Source organism: Copadichromis virginalis, linkage group LG22, assembly GCF_057382275.1.
Source record: "Copadichromis virginalis isolate Kocher_CV1m ecotype Utaka linkage group LG22, C_Virginalis_male_GT1.1, whole genome shotgun sequence".
Classification (NCBI taxonomy): Eukaryota; Metazoa; Chordata; class Actinopteri; order Cichliformes; family Cichlidae; genus Copadichromis; species Copadichromis virginalis.
This window is the reverse complement of record NC_140638.1, coordinates 16,847,977-16,869,934: the sequence shown is the minus strand read 5'-3', so window position 1 is coordinate 16,869,934 and position 21,958 is coordinate 16,847,977. Positions and strand designations below refer to the sequence as shown.

The following is a 21,958-nucleotide window of genomic DNA, read 5'->3' as shown; positions in this document are numbered from 1 at the left end:
TCGCCTCGCCTCTATCACACCATACCTGTGTCCTCTCCCTCTCTCTTTTTATTTTTTTGGACAAGCTATGTCAGTCACAGCTGGACCATTACTCCAATAAACAATCGTCGCTGAAATCAAAGGTTTTTAAACCTTCCCTCCCCTCCTCCATTTCTAGTGTAAGTGGTGAGTTTGTGGTGACTGATAGCCACGCAAACCACATGCACATGAAAAAGAAAAAAAGAAAAAAGAAAAGAAAAGGAAGGCCTTTGGGTAAACCCCCCCCAAAACCCGCCTCCCCTCAATTTCCCAAGATTTTTTCCCACACTTTCAATCCCTTTGCGCTTGTGCAGACCGATACAAACCTCAGGAGGTCATCTTTTCTAGCCATAAAACCAACTAATGCGTGATGCGGGAATTTTAAAAAAATTTTTTAAGGTTCCCCCAAGTTTGCAATCACCAGTATCCGGGTTCCCATTCCCACTAAAGCTTCAGAGCGCGGGGGAGGATGGCATCCTGTCAGAAAGATTCAAAACTGCTCTGTGCGAAGACTCAGTAGGAAGAGAGGCCGGCACACTGAAGCCTTTGTGATCCAGCCAGCCACCCACACGTGGTGCTAGGCTAACAGATAGCAGCGTCTGAACGACTCCGCTGTACATGCTAAAACAAGGTGAACTATTCTGTAGGCTGTACGGGCAATTAGTGTGAGAGTTTAGAAACAAGACTACTAATAAAGGAGAAAATGACATGATTTTCCACTCTTTCAGATTTTCTTTTCCCTTGTCAAGATGTTTCAAGCCATTTCTCCATTGTTCATGGTTTTAAGGGTTATTTTCCAGCTCTGAGCTTTTCCATTTCCTCTGTGCATGGCACTGTTACTCTATCTTTTAAAGAAAAAAAACAAAAGAAAAGCACCTTTATGATAACTAGAATACCCAAGTTTGCCACTTTAAGCTCAAAATCTGCCACGTACAATTTCCGTAGGTACTTGGGGCCAAAATGCCCCAGAAAATAAAGCTTTTGTAGAACCACCAACAAACTCAGATCTCACACTTTTTTAGCTGTAGCATTTGGGTGGTGTGATCCAACTGTAAACATGCACTTTACCACATGAATGCATTCACACAAACACACTCGCTTGACTCTGGGCTTTCTGCATCCTATCTGCACAGCTCATCATAATGGAGGAGTATGTGAGAGTGCGTGGCTTTGCATCATCTCGGCTTTGCTCATCACAATGGAGGAGTACGTGTCAAGGCGCTTACGTTTGTAATAACTGCACTGTACTCGTTTTCCACGCCTCCACTCACCGAAGAGGTCGCACCTGCCACTCCCCACCCCGCCAGGTAAATTGAGCAGCCGATGGAAGACCTGTTCGCCGAGAGCCATCGCGTCCCGTCGTTTCATACAGACACCCCCCCCCCCCCCCATCAGCTTGTGCACACCTACACACACACACACACACCGTCGCTCACTCTGCCTTGCATACACAAACACGAGCTCTCAGAAATTACCATCTAAAAGATGTAATGATGTGGCTCGGCGTATAGACACACAGCATGGTGCCGTTTTTCTTTTGTAATCCACGGATAAGTGGGATCAAAGACAGAAGGGGCAAATGTCAGCATGTGTTACTAGCAGTGTGTCTGCGTACAGCTCTCTGTGGTAAATTCACCTGCATAAGGACTCGGCATCATTTGAGGGGGGAGAAAGAAAAAAGAAAGCTACGTGGGATCTTATTTCCTGGCAATCAAGTGTAGTGTTGGAGAAGTGAGTGGCCCAAACGTAATAGATTGTGGATGTGACTATTTTTTGGAAAACCAGTGGTGACATAATCAGATTTTCCCCTTCTCTGAGCTCTTGATGTTTATTGGTGATGGAGGCTTTTCTTGCCAGCTGTGTAATAATGAAACTCATTTGAAATCAGGTAGTCTTCCTGTCAATACAGCTGAGGAGGAAGAGGAGGAGGAGGCAATGGTGGCGGTGCAGGGGAAAGTATACGGATGACTAAGAATAAAATATTATCTGAAAGTAATGTTTCATGCATGCATGCAAGACTGAAACCAGAGATACAAGTAGCTCCGTAAACATTTAATGGCGGCGCACACAGATTCACAAATTCACATTTTAATAAATAAAAAGAAAAACTTGTACTCTTCGTGAGATTCACAACACCTCACGCAAGTTAAAAGACAACCATTTTTCACTCTTTCAAAGCAGTTTGCGTGTCGAAGCTGCAACAGGAGGGCCGAGAAGGAGGCCCCTGCTCTATCCCTGGGGAAACCCTGTGCATGCTTGCATGCCAGGCAACTCTCCTGCTGGTTTGAATAATTAACTTGAGGCCTGTTCATCGTCTGGGCTCATTCAGAGGTGCTGGACCGTTGAGTCACCCTCTTTAATTCCACCAGGTTTTAGCTTTAAAATATAGATAAATATATGTATATATAGGGAGAAGGGAGTGGGCCTTATGGGACGGCTTAGGCACGCCACACACAAACTTTCTCCTCCTCAAGGTGTGAAAGTGTGTGGTTTGTGGTGACTGTCATTTCAGAAAGAAAACAAAAAAGGCTGATACACAGCTTCTCTGATCAGTTCCCAGTAACCCAAAAGACGGGGATTTTTGCTCAATGTGGATGTGCCTTTGACACTCTTTCGGGGGGTAAACAGCATATCGCAGATATGATGAGAATGGTGTATGAACAGAGGTGACAGCAATGGAAAACCTTAGAGTTAGAAGAAGAGTCACAATTAGCAGGAATCTGAGTTTGTCATCTTTCTTCCAAATACTACAAAATGACCAGCTTTTATTTATTTTTTGGTAAATTGTTTAAACGTTATAATCATCAGTGTGACTTTCATTCATGAAAAGTTAGGGAAAAATACAACACAAGTTTTCCGGACCTGAAGTCTCTCACCCAAACACCTGCACTTCCGAATCAATGACTTATTGACTGGCCAGAGGCAAGCAGTGGTTTTTATTGTATTTGGCAGGTCATTGATTAGAGCATGCCCTGATCTCTCCCCTCATCTACATTCACCTGGACAACTTGGGTGTCTTAGGGAGACTGAAGCAAAGAAGAACACACAAGAGAGATCTGTGCGCTTTGAATGTCATTAGCACATACTTTTACTGCATGCGCTCACAAATCGCTAGAATAAAAGGAAGAAGCTACCTCAAAAATCGCCTCCCAGCCTATGGAAGTAGAAAGATGTGTAACAAATGCATTTTTTTTTAAGCATTTCTCCTGCTGCAAACAAAGCTTAAGAAAACTCAGCTCTTGTACAGTGTACAACATACCCAAGGACATAGCTCAGAAGCCATTACAGAGCAATCTCCAGCTCTGGTTTCACTTCCCATTAGCCATTCAGAGCCATGACAATACCCAGGGGGGAGAAGGTGCAGCCGTGGCTTTTCCTCTGCCAAGGCCCTCACATCAGTCAGTCGTTTAGCCCTCTGTAGCTCAGCAGTGCCATGTTGTGCAATACAATATATATATTTATATATTTTTTAAAAGTTATTTACGCTACCTAGTCTATCTTTTGATACTTTAAAGTGAAATTTGTATGAGGTAGCAGTCAACCACCCACCTTCACAACTCCAGGGGCACATTAGGATTTGAGAGGTCACGTTTGGAAACTGATGACAGATGCTGCCATTATCATGAACATTCAGAATTAAGCATTACTTGCACATATGCTTTAAACACTAGAGCTAAAAGGATGAGTGGCGTGTGTTCTTTAAAAATAAAGACTTAAACTCTTAAATCTGAGCCGTTCATGTGTTTCCTCTCAGTTGTGCGACCACAGCCACATTCTTGTCCTGTACAATTGTCCTGATTCCCAGGTTAGGCTTACCTTACTGCTGCCCTGAACCCCGGCCACAGATTACCCCATCAATCCCATTTTATTCCTCTGGCTCAGAGAGCCCACCAATCAGATGGCAGGATGGGGAGGAATATGATAGTGGATTGGCTCTTGTGGGGGGGAAGGGGTGGAGCAGCTCAGCCATCCCCTAACAACAGCAGTGCGCTGTGAAATGAGCGAGTATGAGAGACATAATTTACCCTTCCAGTTTTACCTCTTCCTCTACATTTCTTTGCCTGCCTTTCATGCCAGTGCCCGTTTTTACCCTCTCTCGGCATTCCTCAAACAAACACCCCATCTTTGAAAGAGCAAAAAAAAAAAGAAAAAAAAAAAAGTGCTTTCCCTGTCCAGTCTCCGCCTCCTCTCATCACTGCCTCAGCTATCAGTCTGCATATGACTGCTGACTCTGTTGCTTGTAGCGATGCTGAGCAGAGCTCTGCCGTGGCTTCGCTGCCACACACACACACACACACACACACACACACTGAAGCCGGAGGAGGTCAGGCTGATTCCTGGCGGAAGGAAACAAATTACACACCGTGTGCCCACACATGTATGCAGTTGCACATGCACTAGCACTAACAGCTAAGCTCAAGCTGAATGGGATCTCTTCTCTGACCTACTTCTTTACCGTCGCACAGAGGGAAACACTGGGCAGGCTCAACATAAACTCCGCAGAAAGACAGCAGGACCAAAAAAATAAATAAATTTAAAAAAATCTGCTGTTCGTGTGAATGCTCAGGAATAGAAGCAGCTCCTAACCCAATGTTTCAATCCCCCTACTTCTTTTTCTTGTGGTTAAGAGATGGTAAAAAGAAAAGAAAAAAAAAAAAAGGTGCCCCCTATGTCGGCTGGAGGTGTAACAGCCAGCTCCAGCCTCAAGCAGCCATCTTGTCTGTTTGTGTACGTGAGGAGAATAGAAAGGTTTTTGTTTTTTTTTTTTAAGAGAGAGAGAAAGATTTCTCATCACCGCCGCAAAATGCACCTTTTAAGTTTTAAGGCCTCCACTGTTACAGCTTTCAGGTTTTGTATTTAGAGATCACATTTTCTAATCCTGTGCCTTGATCCTCAAACGACAGGGACAGATTTTTTCCCCTCTTCATCACTGCAGCTTTGGATGTCCCACAAGGCATCTCCATTCAGAGAATTTTCAACCCCCCCCCAAAAAAATTAAATGGCCTTGATGCGTTTTCTGCACCGAATATTCATCCAGAACTGACAGAGAAAACATCAGAAGTGCCGTTAGATCCATCTTTTTACACGGCGTATGAGAGCACACACACCACTTCAAGCACTAATAAAACTCCTCCTGGCTTCTGTTGGGATCCTTTTGTTGGTTACATGTTATTACACCTGAAAATGTAACTAATTCTCATAGCATAAAGGGTTTTCTGCAGATAGTTTGACCACAACTCAGTCAATCAGCCTAATAGTCGATTCATGGATTACAACCTGTGAATACAGAGTAAAGGTCTCTTGCATGCCTTAACAAAAGCAGTTCTGCTATTCATATTTATGAAAAAGAGCAAAATGATAAAAGGTTAGAAGGTTTGCGCTACAGCTGAAAAAAGGCAAGCCGCTCGTGCTAAAAGAGATTCTTAATAAAAAGCTTTAAAAAAAAATATATATATATATATATATATATATATAGTTTCAGGTAGTTTCCAGATAAAATTCGATATACATGAAATCTGTCTAAAAATCACACAAGTGTAAAATTACCCCACAGCTGTGTGTATTTTTATTTAACGGCGTTGCGGTTATCCACGGTCATGGTTGATCTTCAGTTTGCCATAACACCTGCAGCTAAAACAGGTGAACATGACAGAGGGATGAGAGGTGCTTCCCAGTCCCACAAAGCCCTCATCACACACCTCCAACCATCACACACACACACACACACACACACACACACACACACACACACACACACGGGAATCCCACAGAGGGGGAAGCATGTGCCCATTGTTGGGAGGGGGACGGGGGTCTCACGAGCCCCCCCCCCTGCTCTTTGAGAAGTGACAATAGCTGCATTGAAAACACCTACCAGCCTGAGAGATACTAAAGGAGAGGGCGAAAGAACAGAAAAGGGGACAAAGAGAAAGCAGAAGAAAGGAGACTGCAGACTCCAAATGGATACGCATTCACCTCCTTGTCATGCAGAACATTCGTCCCAGAAGGAAAGGAAAGTCTGATGTCAGCCTAACTTTACTTTGTACTCTCTCATGAGAAGAGGCAAACAAAATAACCGTTTCCAAAAAAAAAAAAAAAAGGTGAACTACAGCAATTTAGAATCGGCAAGTCGTTCAATATGTCTGTTAACTTCTGATGGGTCAGGTTGGACCTGAATCACAATAAACTGCGTCTGTGAGTGACAGACGCCTTCGCAAATCAATCCATCTGACAAGTTATTCATACATCAACGCCTTCATTTATGGAAATCGCATGCAAGCTCGCTGTCAAAGCAGTGGACACGTCCGCGAGGGCCGGAGTTGTTTAATCCTCCAGACTCACGGTCGTTTCGGGTTTTTAAACCGCACTGTAGATGGATTGTTTATGGGATTTATTCCACCGTCGAGAGGAGAGAGACGATAACCTCTCGCTGTTTGAACCTCTCGCGATTTTGCAACCACAAGCGCAGCTAGGAACTCAGAGGGGGGCCTCACGTCAACAACTCGCTCTGCACTTGAAACAATAAATATCTAATCCCTGTCATGTTACAGGGCCCCCCTGTGCAGCTCTGGGCCCCACGAATCGATCAGGGTTTCCCCCTTTAGGTGCCCCCATCTGTGACACACACAAAAAGGGAGTATTCAGGGGGATTTGGTCTGCGCCGCAGATGCGATAATAACTCGAGTAACTAAATGAGTGATGCGTTTTAATTTAACTATTTGTATAGGAGGAGAGTGAGCAGGTAAGATTAGTTTCTTGCTTTACAGAAGTGCTAAGAATACAGGAGTTTTCCCATGATGCCACACGGTATTTCAAAGGGGCTCTGCTATAAACTGTCATTCTGTGGAATCCTTGTAACAGCCTCAACTTTTGTGCGTTTTCCCATAAAAATACAAACAATTTCGAGTTAAACTTAAGAAAAGAAAAAAAAAAAATTCCCAAGGTGTCATGTTTCACTACGCTGATTCGGCGCTACGGGACACCCAGCAAACGCTCCGGCTCCAACGCCACTGATCGGAACGAAGAGTACGTCACGTAAGCCGGAGTCGACACGGGAGATTAAAAATTCAATATAGGCCAAGTCACTCGATATCACAACCATCATATTTCAGCCGCACTAATCAAATTCACAGGCATGACCTCTGGGGTATATTAAATGTGTATATACAACATGTGTCATCTCTCAAATGTTTTGCGGGGGGAGATATCCATCTACTGCGGTAAATACAGTGCGAAGGAGAGCCAGCAGCAGTCACAGTAGCTACAACAAATTTGCTCCCCATAAAAATGAGCAGTGGATGGATTTCAGCGTGCAGCTTGCCAGAACCACGGGAGGGAGACTAAATGATTATGTTACAACAACACCGCCCCAGCTCTCAGAAAACAACAATCACGGTCTAGGTAGGATATTGCGGCGGAGTAAAAATTAAAGGGGAGTGGGAGCGAGGCAGACAGACGGGAGGACGGGGAGGGGGGGAAGGGAGAGCGGGAGGCATGGTTTTAGGGAGATCATCAGGGGCTGCGAGCACGTTTTGGCTGTTCGTCTGTAATTGTGGTGCAGACTGAAGCCACGACAGCGCTTCATGTCCTCTCATTTTAAGTTCGTTGAGGTATGGGGAGGAAAGAAAATCCTGTGTCCAAACAACTACGACAGACTCATCCTGTAAAGAGCCCGACATGTCAGTCAAACTCGATTTGGGCCTTTCCACACACCAAAAAGTTCAAACCCCAAATGTCAACATTTCCTGTCATCATTCAGCACCCTTGCCCCATTTTAAGATTTTTTTTTTTTTTTTTGGGGGGGGGGGGCCTAATAAATACATTTAGAAAGTAAATCTGCGTCAACCCTTTCAGAGCAGAAAGGGTTGAAGCAGATTAGCAGGGAGATAAGACTGCCAGCTGATCGTTAATGGAAGCCACCATAGCGCTTCTCTGAAGGTTAACAGGAAAAGCAGGGCCTAACCACCAACACAAATGCTCCTTCACACCAGTGTCACAGGTTCAAGCCTGTCGCCACAGTAAATGTAGATCTTCTGCTTTATCTACATTAAACTCATGCACGCTGCTGCACATCAAGCTGATCTGCAGGGCCCAGATTTCTCAAAAAGCACCTCCAAACAAGTGAAATGGGCCGGGCACATTAATCAGGGGCCACATCACGCTCCCATTTAAAGTTTGAAAAACGTTCAGATAGAAAGAAGATGGTCTTCAGCTAAAGCAAACAATCTTTCAAGACACTTTTAGCCTTTAGGGAAAACACGCACACAAACTAACCTACCCTTACACCTTCACAATCACAGGGTTAAAAAGGTCAGACTCTAGAGCCGGGCAGTGCTTTCACACAGAAAAGAGAAATCACTTTGCCATAACTGATTATAACAAATAAATAAAATAAAGTAGGCCTTCAGAGTTTGGAGACGGGACAGCTGCGGGTCATAATGCACATCTCCTTAATTCCTAATGTGCATTTCCAAATCTATTACTCCCGCAGGGAATAACATACAAAGCACGTGACCGTTAAAGTACAAAAACAAAAGTGACGTTGCCTCAAAACTTTTTACAAAAAAAAAAAAAAAAAAAAAAAAAATCAAGAATGTCAAAACTCAGAAAACAAAGATACCGACGGCTAAACTAACAGCTCTCACACTGAAAACAACAGCTCATTTACATCTCACCTACACCTCAAAGTGCGAAATCAAAGCCCATTTTCTTTGTATTCTGCGGTGTCCAACATCTTAAGCCCTTTTAAAGCCGCTGTGTGTGTGTGTGTGTGTGTGTGTGTCTGTTGTTGTTGCTGCAGTTGTATGACTGCAGATTACAGTGTAGCCAGAGAACGTTACGAAACAAAATCAGGGCTTAGGCGAGGGAGTCCCGCTGCTTTCGGACCTGCGGCGTAGGCTTCAGGAGTACAGGGGAGAGGGGGGAAAGAAAACGACAAGAGGCAATTAAGGAATGATTTTCAACTCAGTTTGGGACAAAACCCTTGCAACTCACCTCCCTCAAACGCACACACACACAGTCTTGCTCAACTAGCTACACTGTCGAACACAAAGGCAAATTCGGGGGCCTAAGGGGCCCAGAGAAAGGGATGTGGTAGCGAGGGGTGGGGAGGTGAGGGACACTGCAGTATAAATGCTGAGAGGAGGTTAGAAAGATGTGTGTTAACGTGAAAGAACAGACGGCGTAGGGGACAAACCGCGTGGAGGGAGAAGGGGTTTCAGAAAGAGGTGAATAATGGCATCGGTACAATGGGAACGAAGAGCGAAGGTGATGCATGAGGGGCTATTAGATGGCGTCAGCTGAGCTAGCGCCCTACAGGAGAGCGACGCGCTCATATGCTTACATCACACTCCATCGAGCAGTTGATCTCAAACTGCAGTCAGAATAGGAAGTGAAAAATTAATCTAAGGCTGAGCAGAGAGGAGGGAGCGTAAAGGTAAACCAGTAAAAGAAATTAAAAAGAGAGACACTTATTATCGATGTTTTTGATATTTTGCTCTCCAACCAGCTGCTGGTTTGATCCCGAGTCACCCGGCAGGGTGGTACTCGTGTATAAATTAGGTAACTGCGTTACTGGCTGCACTTGTCTGAGTCAGCCTTTCAAATAAATCCATCACTGAATTTCTCAGTATTTAAAAAAGAAAAACCCAAACGGATCCAGATCAAGAGCTAGCTTCTCACGTACATTACAGCAGTGCTGTAAAATCTGTTATCAGCGGTTGATCGCGCAGCGCATTGAACCTCAAAATGTAGATCACCATCAGACGTGTCATCACTTGTGGGCGATGCTTAATGGTGCCGGTTGCATCTTTTTTCCTCCAAGATTTCCATTTTGTTTGTGAGCGAATTTTTCCAGCCTATACGTTTATTATTAGATCATCTTAAAGACAAAAGTCAACAATTTCTCTCTAACATACAGGCTCAAACTGTGGCTTTATAAATGGCATGAATGGGCTCCAATCAACCAAAACATCAAATATATAAATCAATCAAAAATACAGGTTACAGGTGATCAAACTAATAGCAAACATGGGCTAATCTTAAATTTCACACACAACTCACAATATTATTTTTGGTGGCATACAGTTGGGTTTTGGTGCCCATGCATGAAATCTGACTCAACTTTGACACATAAAGACAGGAGTGACAGCTGCAAATTTAAATACAGCTACAACACTGCACACATACAAATCTCAAGAAGTGAGAAAAGCAAGGAAAAAAAAGAAGAAGAATGAAACCATCTCCTGGAAAATGAAACTATTCTGCAGAGAGTAGATCTACTCTATTGATTAACGGTGAAATTATGTAATAAGGCAGCAGTTCTCCACCACTTGGGTCTCCAGACAGGAATTTTTTAAAGCAAACGAAATAACAATCGTCATAAGTGACCGAGCGCTATGACTAACATGAAATTCCACTCTTGATTTCTGTGACTGAATGACGGGGTGCTTGCTCAAAGTGAAAGTGTCTGTCAATAATGTTTAAAGCAAAGAAAGGGCTTACGGTCAAGAAATAAGGCATTGTCAGAAATTGCGAAAGCCTAACCGTTTCCTATGACTATCGCAGCTTACGGAATATAATCATAAGATCTGTGTAATACAAGAAAAAGGATGAGTAAACAACAGAACAGCGAAAAGTACATTTTCTATTCTAAAGAAAGAGTTGGTTACTGCTGCGCTACTTTCTCTGTTTTCCTCCATAGTCTCACAATTTCATCTGCAGCAGAGTCTTTAGTCTCAATTTTAAAATTTCTATTTTTAAAACTATTCTACTGACTTGTGTTGAAACAAAAATTTTAAAAAAGTTTTCCCTTCTCAACTACATGTTCTCAGTTTCACAAAAAATTGATTACTCATATCACTGCAAGACAAATCGAGTAACTTCCCCAGAATGCAGCCGCGATCCTGATGCTTTAACAACAACCTAAAGAGAAAAAAAAACAAGAAGTCGTTTGCTCAGAAATAGTGTCTGCGTGTCACTTTCTATAAGCCGGGGGTGGGAGGTTCAAGTCCCCACCTTTCGTGCACGTAAAGCTACACATCACACGCATAGCCAAGGGGGAGGGGGGGTTAACCTCTTGCTCTTTGGCTTGTCATTAATGTTTATCCAGAATTTGTTTCTACATTACTCATTACAGTGTGTGAAAGTCGTCATTCTGCATCTGTGACAATCTGGCTCAGTTACCTCATTTCCTTTCCACATCCTCAAACAATTACATCTTTTAAATAGACACACACACACACACACACACACACACACACACACACACACACACACACACACACACACACACACACACACACACACACACACACACACACACACACACAGAACAAACATAGAGGTTTACATCAGCAAAGAGCTTCAGTCTGAAGGAGCAGGCCTTGCCTTTAACCAAGATCACCATGGATATTCTACTTGAAATGGTGCCTAATTTGATTATTGTTATCCTCCTGGATTTCTTCTCTCTGACGATCACAGGTTGCACATTCCAGAGCCCACTTCTCTCCCTCCCTCCCTCCCTCCCCCGGGCCTTGTAACGTTTGATCCGGGGCCAGGGGGAGGCCGGCCAGACATTCAGCCCAGAGTCTGGCGCCCTCTCCTCAGTGTACCATGCACTATAGCTCCCTGCTGCGCGGCCTGGAGGAAATCATGCAGCTACAAGAATTGTAAAAGCCCTCATCTATTGAGCAGAGGTTAAAACAGGGGGAACAATGCCTTTGACTCACATTCTGCTTCCCTCTGTGGAAAGCCTTAAAAAGCACCTTAGAGAGAAGAAAAAAAAAAAAAAAATCAATGGGCAAAAGAAAGGAAAGAAAAGTCGATATTACTTCACCAACTTATCTATTCATACCCTTCTTAAACATGTTTTCCATTTGTGGGAATAAAAAAAAAAAAAAAAGATTCATGTGACTATTTAATAAAAAAAAATGTGAAAGATTTACCAACTGTGGCATCACAACCCCCGGAGACTCGGACTACATGCCCTCGTGCGTGTATGTTTGAGCGCTGCGTTTGTGTCGGGCTGGGCGCTCACACAGATGTGTCGTATCAAACTGTAAGAAGACTGCGAAGTTTTCTTTGGCAGTGCAAATCAAAACAAAGCAGATGGAGGAATGCAAGATGTAAGAGGAAGAGCTCCGAAACTACCAACAACCTAAACGTGTCGCTGAGCAGTCTGGCCTTTCTAACAAATTATTCTCATATGCAACACACACACACACACACACACACACACACAGAAGACAAGGAAACAGATTCCAACAATGCACGGGCTCCTCCTCTGCAGCTCCTCTGCAATTTCACAGCTAGGCGTGGAGAAAAGAAAAAAAAAAAGAAAGGGTCCCCTTCCTTATTCTCCTTGTCCTCGGTGTCTTAACAGAAAACTCCCCGATGCCTCTCTATCTCCAAAGCTGTGCTGAGTAATCGAGCAAATGAGCTGAGAGGGAGGAGGGTGAGAGATCGAAGTGGAACAGATTCAAAAATTCCACTCTGTATTCCATTATAAGACATGATGGGAGCCGGGATAATGTGATGTTTTTTTGTAAGAGAATGTGGGTGCAGGAAGGACGCACTGAGGAGGAATGAGCATTTCACCTGCAAATCAAGTTTATCCTGCCGCTACCTTCCTCATCCCTCCTGTTCTCGCACATCCGCGCTGACAAGGGAACCGGGCACATCCGACAGCTCAGGAGCAGGAGCCACAACACGGACCCCTCCCCTCCCCAAAGACTGCGTTTCAGCACAGAAACATGTTCGGCTCCACTCCTCTACATACTGTTTGAACTGTTGCAAGAAGAGGGCCAGATGCAGTTAACACCTCTTCTGTGAGCAGACATTTTGCTCTAAAGATCAAGTCAAGATTTAGACTCGCTGTTCTGTCTCTACATATTTCCCCCCCCACACCCCAGTAAACCCCCGTTAAAAAAAAAAATTCTGCAAGAGCTTAAAAATAGAGATTAAGCAGCAACACTGGCCACCCAGCCACTCTGCTCCAATGGCTCATTACGCCACATGACTAGGAGGGGAGGGATCTGCCATCCTGAATTAAGGCCTCCCCCTCATGAGAGGCCAAATGCTTGGTTATTTAAAATAAATAAATAAATGGGTTATATTTGAGTGCTCTTTAACTGAGGGAAGGTCACCGACCCATGCACGTTTGAGAGCTACAAATGGCTACAATGGGAATAAAAGGGATATATGTAACTTTAAAAAAAAATTAAATTAAAAACAAAAAACAAAACACTGGAGTGAGGGGAAAAAAGATTTAATGAGAGAGCAATGTGTAAGCCAAGTGAGCACCATGCCAAAGAGGGGTCTAAATAGTGTGACCAGTGGCTTGTTAGCAGAAAGAGACAAGCTGCTCTATCTATCATAAAAGAGTGATTCATAGATTACTGTGCTTAGCAGAAAGCTTGCGAGACTGTAAACGCATAACAAGAACAGCTATGAATGTACACTTCATGGTAAGCGTGAACAGGATTCCCGGAGCGGTATCTGATGACACTGTGCAACCAGCTATCTTTACAGAAAACACGATACGTCTGCATTCAAAAAGGAAGCCCAGGGATTTCCTCATCTGAACCGGCTCGGCCGAGATATTTCGTGAAGTCGTGCGCGCGGCCGTGCGGGCGACGAGAGAAACGGTGATATTCCAGGCAGAAAGCTAAGGGGAGGAACGGAGGATCGATAGTGACTGAGCCTCTGCTCTTGTTGCTTCATCCTCCCCTGAGGCGTAATTCACTGGATGTTTAAAAAGGCGACGGGAGTCACAATAGGGGATCAGATGGGATTGACCACGGGATGAAAATGTGAGGAGTGTTTATTAAACTGATGCGGTCGAGATGAAAAGCGGGGAGAAGGTGAGCGCAGATCGGTCAAGAGGCGCGCACGATGGTCATTAAAAGCTAATGCCGGTGCGAGCGACAGCGGCTCGGTGATTCCAGAGAGCATAGATTAAAAAGGCTGCGCTGGAAACAAAAGCAACCGTAGGTAATGTGAAAAGAAGGCACCTGACAGAGCTCGGAGGATGATATCATGACCGATAATAATTTACATCCTCCTGTGGATGAATGTCCTTCGCTGGCCTTCTTATGGCCAAGGCCAAACCAAAGACAAAGCTAAAGTGTTGATTCAGCTTCACGGGGATCCTGAACGGATAAGCTGTGGCAAACACACACACACACACACACACACCCCACTCGGGGGCTGACCAGCTGTCTCACACTCCCCTCCCCAAAATCTCCATCCAAACCTAGAGGGGCAGGAGGAAATAAATCACTCAAATGAAGATGCACACAGAGGGAACGCAAGTAGTGTACGTCACACACACACACACCTCTATCTGTATGAGCTCTCCACTACTGCAGTGTGTCCAACTACTGGACTGTTTCCTCCTAAAAGACACACCTACGCAGGCTTATGCGCACTACACCTGACCAAAATACACACACACACACACACACACACACACACACACACACACACACACACACACACACACACGTATAACAAGGAGCGTCACACCCAGTTTTATTTCACTGCTCTTGCAAATAGCTCGAGCCGCTGATACCCACGAAACGCGTCGAGGTTGGTTTTAAAACCAGTTTATCTCACCTACTGACTGCAGGTGTACACCTAAAGACCTTTGCCTGTGCGTGTCTGTGAGTGCGTGCATCAGTGCCAGCAAAGAGCCGGAGATTGTGCTCGGTGCCAACAGCTGATAAGAGAAAAGGTCGTGTTGCATAACAGGAGTTTGTGCTTTGCGCGCCTGTGACATAATGGAGTAGGAAAGGGATGCAGGGAAGAAGGGGAGCGAAGGCAGAGGGAGGTAATGGGTACGAAGGGGTTTATGTTAGAGGAAGTAGCCGAGCTACCTTGGCATTAGAAGGCCGCTGAACACCTTTCGCCGATCCAAATTGAAGCCGGCAACTCACAGAACGCTTTATAATGATGCCGTAAACTCTCCACTGGCAGACTTCATTTAAGCATAAAAGCCACACTGCCTTCTCATTTAAAGTGCAAACCTAATAAATACGTACATTTAAAAAAAAAAAAAAAAAAATCTAAAAGGAACGAAGAAGATTGGATTAAAATTAGGCTGGGCTAGCCAACTTCACTCCCAGAGATCTTTCTGGCAGCGCTTGTCAAGTTATCCTTCCTCTCACAGGGCCTGCTGAGGCCAAAGGGATGTGAGGCTGGGCCTGCAGTGTGGGAAGGCTGCTTCTTCTCTTCTGCTTCAACACACAACTGTTCGCATGGGGACACATTAACTAACGCCTGGTGATGTTCACATACCTGCCAACTTCAGCTCTTGATACATATGGCTGTGTTTTGTATGTTTGTTTTTTTTTAGGCTTTGATTTCTCTGCGCAGTGCAAGCAGCACATAAAATCGCAATTTTGTTTCCTTCATTTTGCACTGTGTGCAAACTGCCAGTAATCTCCATGAGGACTTTTATATTTTGCTGGCAGTTGCTTTTATGCCATGCTGTTACAACCTGGCAATGCAATAAAAGCAGGTCCAGGTTTTATTTTGCCCCCCTATCGGTGAATGTAAAAACAAAACAATACAATAAAGGAGAGTAATGATAGTTTCAGATTAAAAGAACCCCCCTCCATTGCTTTTCATTCGATCCCACCCAAAATGCTGCCATTTCAATCCTCACCTTACCCCCCCGTCCTCACGTTCGTGGAAAATATATGGGAAGCACCTTCACAGAAGCGGTTGCGTGGAACTCAACTGTAGTAAACAGTAAAATAAACAGGCAGTAAAATGTCGCTCTTGCCACGGTACACTTTGCTTTTGCCCCCGTAGTCATAGTGACAGAGAGGTTGGAAAGTGAACCCTGCCATGTTGCACACGTGAGGAGAAGAGAGCTCATGAAAGGAGAATTTGCATTGAAACATAAGGTTAAATGAACCGCACTGAGGCTCAGGCACGGTGAAAAAACAACCCTGTGACCCTCTCTTCATGGTCCTACATGAGGCCCACATTTCATTTGGACAGCTCAAGAACGAGAGAGAGAGAGAGCGAGGCCGAAAGACTGGGGGGGGATAAAGAGAGGAAGGAGGAGGGAGAGTCTGTGCCTTTGCACTCCCCCATTCTTGCCATGCTCTCTATTTTTGTTTCCTCTTTTTGTGCGTGCTCGACGCACACACTCACAGTGCAATGGATTTTCAACTTGGCCCTCATCAGTTGTGCGCCTGATGAAACAAACACTGACAGCCTCTTTACATTTGTAAAGGCCCCTGCAGCAGCTGTGCTTGTCCCACACACACACACACACACACACACACACACACACACACTTTGAATCAGAGGCCTAGCCCCTGCTGGGGCCTACAGGAAGAGCAGACTCTGCACAAAATGGCCTGACTGCACTGAGCAGCTACTCTCGCTTACAACACTCACACACACACCAACACAGTGTGTCATGTTTCGTTAGACAGGACAAGTCTGCCACACATTAGTGATACCTCAGCCATTACACAGAGCTGACCCCTGGCTCAAGAAGGCGCCAACAAATAAGAAAATAAACCTACAAAAATAGATTTTTCTTCGCTGACATGAAAGCAGGAGACAGGTGAGCTTGTCCTCTGGATTTGTTCTCTCCACACTGGCGTTTGCAATCCCTGTGGGAAATGATGATCGCCCTGCATTGTTTCGTTTTGCTTTTTTTCCCCAAAAGAACTCGCTCACTTCACTATTTTGAAATCGTTTGTGACCGTTGAATCTTCAGTGTCATTCGCAGACAGCGGGCGTTCATCGGGTGCAGAAGGCAAGGGTGGCAACCCGCACTCATGTTTCAGGGGGAAATGGTTAAGCCAAGCATGTATAATTGTCTTACGCTAATTACCGGGGGAGGGGTGGCTCACTAAGGGGCCAAGAGTCCTGTCTCAAAGCATTGGGGGGGGAGCTGGGCCTTGACGAGCTGGACTCCTCCAGGTTTTTGTAAATGCGTTTGGGGGCCTAGTTTGGTTCGGGCCAAACATTATGCATTGACTGCAGCTGCAGAAAACACATGACAGATGTGAGACACATGCACACAAAAACACACATAGCACTGGGATGTGCATCCTGCAGTCAAGCAGCCCCCATCCCAAAGTCCAGATGCTTTGTCACCAGAGCTAATACTACAACGAGTTATTAAAAGGCTAAATTTATTTATTTATTTATTTTAAAACCCTTCCAGTTTTAGAAAGCCTGAAACTGGCTGGCCACAATGCAATGCCTCAATTTTAGACGGGGACTTTTATATCAGTTAGTCATAATTTCTACAGCACATCCTGTTTCCTCAGTTCAGGGAGAAGCTTACACATAAGCGGATCGGATCAAAAACGTGTCATCTTTGCAACACTCATCCCACTATTACAGCACAAACGTGCACACACGCGCACAGCAGAATTTATGGTCAGTTAACATCAATGTAACTGAAACTATCCGGTCACGCTCAGAGGAAGATTGTGTCAGAAAGATCACCATCGTGGCTGAACATAATTGATATAATAATAATAATATTTTCACCATGGGGACAAAGAGCACTTTATTTCTGTAATATTCACGTAGTAGTGAAGTTATTCATAGGACACAAGGGGATACCCTAAAAAAATAAAAAATAAACAAAAACCAAGCAACCAAAGTGTCCTTAATAATTCTCTGCACTTGTTGCGGGGCAAACAAAAAGCTCACGAGCAAATGCACGGACGCAGACCCCCCAATTGTTCACACAGACCTGTTGCTCGGTTTGGCCCTTTGCAACACTTTTTGAGACTATGATTTTGAACGCACCCTGCTCCAAAAAATAAATAAATAACAATAAATTATAGAAGAAGTGCACACTTTTATAGGTGTAGTCCACATGGCGTTTAAGTGAGGATGGGTTTTGGAGGGAGGGGGGTGTGTTTAGCTCTGCTGACTTCAGTCAGTCGAGCATTAGCGCACGTGAGATGCCTCGTGCCTCGTGCAAATAAAGGCAACAATGTGTCCTGTGGGCGCACAGCAACAACCTATACATCAACGAAGTGCAAAAAAATAAAGTATATATATATTTTTTGGGGGCTAAAGTACAAGCACACTGCGAGATTAAAGTCTTTGTTTTGGTCACGCAGATGGACCGCTATAGCGAGACTGTAATTAAAGCCAGGGCCGAGCTGGACTAGCTCCTGGTTTCACAGCCCCTTCCTCCTCTACAAAATTCACCAGTGTTACTTGCAGGGACACAGAGAGAGAGAGAGAGGGAGAAAATGGTCGCTTCATACATGAACCTCTGCAATGCGACTGAACACAGTCTCTTTAAAAAGATGGAACCGCTTAGAAACACTTGTCTCAAACATGTCCACCAAGTAGTGTAGCGTTAAACCGAATTAAGCAGCCGAGGAGGACCTAAAGGCTAGTTAGCTATCGCCTCTCCCAACACCTCCCGTAGTATAGCAAAGGAGAGAGAGAGAGAGAGAGAGAGAGAGAGAGAGAGAGAGAGATGGAGTTATCCCCTCAGCGAGCTGCTGCAATATCTGCTCCTTCTCAGAGGTCACACGAAGACCTGCCAAAATCGTCGACACCGGCGCTGGACTTGACTTGTACAACGGCGGTAAAAGCCGAGGGCAGGCGTGTAGCAAACAAACAAACCCAGGAGTGTGCCCGCAGCGTTTCGAGAGGTGGAAATTGAATGAAAATGCCTAATCGCATGACCCCCTTTTTCCTGCTGCACGGAGAAAATTAAAGAGCCACAACAGTCCGCGAAACATGTCGGTTTGTCAGCCCCACGCCAAACACACACACACACACACACACACACACACACACACACACAGATATATATATACACCCTGCGCCAGGACTGTAACACTTAGCCACCCATAGACTCGAGCATGAGGACGGGTTATAGTAAGCCATATATTCCGAAATGCTCAGCATGGGACGAAATGAAGTCGCAATAGCCGAGCCATGGCCGACAGGCTCGTCTTCACGACTCTGAGTAGCAAGAAACGGCTAGCGAACAAAAGCGTATTCTGGGAAACTGTTTGCCAAGTCTTTTAATTTAAAACCTTTTAGGGGCCTTGTAGCACAGCCGAAGCATGCTATGCACAAAATCACGGGTTTAAACCGGCCAAAATAAGCGAAGCAATCCCCCTTCACTGCTACAACCAGCACCACTAAAGCACCCGATGTTCAAATAGCCTAAAACATGGTCGGTGTCGAAGAAACGCTGCAGCAGACGTTGAATAAACATTGCTGTCTCTTTAAATTAAAAAAGGAAAGAAGAAGACATGTTATTGTTAACACGTCGAGGCAACTTAAAGGCGTTACATTTTGGAGGATATTTGACCCAAATGGAGCCCAGGCTGCATGATGGTAACCTTCACCAGCCCGTGATGGAAAGTTTATGCGTTTTCATCGAGGCGAGCAAAGGCAAACTTGAATAGAGCCGATATCAGTGAGCATTTCTGGCAATAATAATAATAATAAAAATACCAGCGTTCACTTACATATTTCTTTTGGATGATATTCCTCTTAGGTCGTTCCTTGCTCATTATGCAATCCCCCAAAAAATGTTTGGCTATAGAGAGAATGGCCACATGAATTTCTTTCTTTGACTATCGCTTCTCCCGGAGCTCCAAAGGACGATTTAAATCCCCGGCTCTGTAAGGAAAAGCTTGCTGGCTTTGCAGAATCCTCCTTCGGTGTTTCCCCGTTTGAAGAATTCGGATTAAATCCCCCGGAAATATATATATCTATATATACAGATGTATATATATAAATATATATATTCAAGAGTCGACGACGAACAGAGACGGACTGAAGCCAAACTCACTTGGGGATAACATAGTCAAAACAAATGCACAACAATAAGTTCCATTCGCTCCGACAGCTCGGCTTCTCGTCTCTGCGCACTCGCTCCCGGCTCCTTTCAAATGCATGAATGTAGCTGTGGTGATGTCAGAAAAGTTACATCTTGTTTGAGGCGACGAGACATCGAGAAATAAATAAAATTACAAAATAAAACGTTAGGTGTCACGTCGCTTTCCTTTTTTTCCCTTTCTTTTGGAGGGGGGCTGGAGCCTGAGGTCGTCGACAGATCCAGCGGCACTGCTGTGCTTACCGAGAGCAGCTCCTTTCTTTCACTGCCTCCGCCTCCTCGCACAACACCGCCACCATCAGCGGCAACTTTAAAAAATTCTCGAGAGACAACCCCGAGCACGTAGCCCTGCTAGATAAGCCTATACCGTGTTCTTTTACGGATTTATGGTGTGTTTGTGGTAATCGTAACAAGCATTTTTTTCTAGTAATCCTGCACTACATGGCGCGTTTAAAGTCCTATGCAGCAATAGCTTGCTAAGGTCATTTCGAGGAAACACCAGTGGTCACAATAAAGTTTATCTTCTTCTTTTTAAAAAAAAATTACTCTTGTGTCTTGGTTTTGATGTTAAGACAGTTAGTTTTATGCTGCAGTTTTAATGGGATTTAACATTTCCACTAAGAAGTTGTTAGGGGACAAAAAGAAAAAGTGAGGGTTCCCTAACGCGAATTTGAATGCGAATGACTGCCCCCCTCCACTCCCACACCACAACCACACAACCTCAGAGCACGTGGTTAAACATTAAAGCTCGACCTGAATGGTGGGAGATGCTATACTTTTAGGAACTTTTCAACTGAGAAAAACTTATTGTTATAGAGAAGAGAGTTTCACGCCCAGTGTAATGATGTCACTGGTGCAGTTCCACAGAGCGACTTTGCAGACCAGCAAGAATAAAAGCTTGATGTGATCTGAATGCATTAAGCAGCTTCATATTTTTAAAACTACATATACACATGCATGCATGTGTATATATTTTCAGATATGCTTTCTTGGATTCTTTTTAAAGCACTGTGTAGTGACTGTTAGCTGACTGGATGTCCTCATCCCCCTCAGTATCAGTGGGCTTGCTGTGGTATTACTCTAATGTACTGAGTGGGATGGTTGCTCCGTTTGAACCACAGAGGTAGAGGTAGTTAAAAGTAGCGTGTGTGTGTGTGTGTGTGTAGAGGGGGAGGGGATATTAAGATGAATATGCAGCTTTGTCTCCATGGTATACCCGAAGAGAACTCTAACTGTATAATGATGCTGCTTTTTTAAACTAGTTGTTACTGAGCAGTGCTGGTTCACTGAAAAGTGTGTTTAGGCCACCAGAATGGAAGAAATATTTCCACTACAGTTTTTTATTTTCTCCAAGAGATTCACTGCATTGTCCATAAAGCTTATTTATAGATGGCCTTGAAATTTGCTACAGAGCTCCACCGGGTCTGGAGGATGAATCCTTCAGACTTTTTTAATTCCTTTTTGCCTTTTTATATAACCAGCAGATGAACATTTTCTCTGAAATATGTCAACATATAAACAATGAGCTGGTGGTATTTCAAAGTGCACATAGGGGTGATCTGCTTAAGAAGTACTGGGTGGATTACAATCAGATTTGCTACATATATTCATTTCTCTCTGTGGAAGAACTGCAATAAATTTGTTTTTACCCAAGCAGAAACCTTGGGTAAAAACTACAAAAAGAGCTGGTCCCAATAAACAACCATGCTAGATTGGTCAGTTTTAAAGCAGAAAAAAACATAGTTACAGCCTGGCACAAAGAAAATGTTGCATTTTCTTAAAAAATCATGTTAAAGTTAAGACCAATCTATCAGCTGAATGCTGATAGATTCTCACTGGCCACTTCATTAGGTACACCTTGCTAGTACATTGGTGGAGCCCCTTTTACCTTCAGAAGTACCTTAACTCTTCGTGCCACAGATTCAATAAGGTGCTGGAAACATTCCTCTGAGATTGTGGTCCATACTGAGATGAGAGGATCACACAGGTGCACATTCATGATGGGAATCTCCCAGTTCACCACATTCCAAAGATACTCTATTGGACTGCAATAAGGGGACTGTGGCAGCCACTTGAGTAAAGCGA

The 21,958-nt window shown here is 44.3% G+C and overlaps 1 protein-coding gene across 1 annotated transcript in view; it reads right to left on the bottom strand.

Annotated features, from left to right (window-relative positions):
- The window catches only part of jarid2b (jumonji and AT-rich interaction domain containing 2b), a 106,033-nt gene extending 85,894 nt beyond the window's left edge, over positions 1 to 20,139 (bottom strand). The window contains exon 1 of the mRNA XM_085446637.1: positions 19,503 to 20,139. Coding sequence (XP_085302763.1) covers positions 19,503 to 19,547 — 45 coding nt within the window. The 5' untranslated portion in view covers positions 19,548 to 20,139. The remainder of the gene's footprint in view (positions 1 to 19,502) is intronic.
- Positions 20,140 to 21,958: the final 1,819 nt, after the last annotated feature.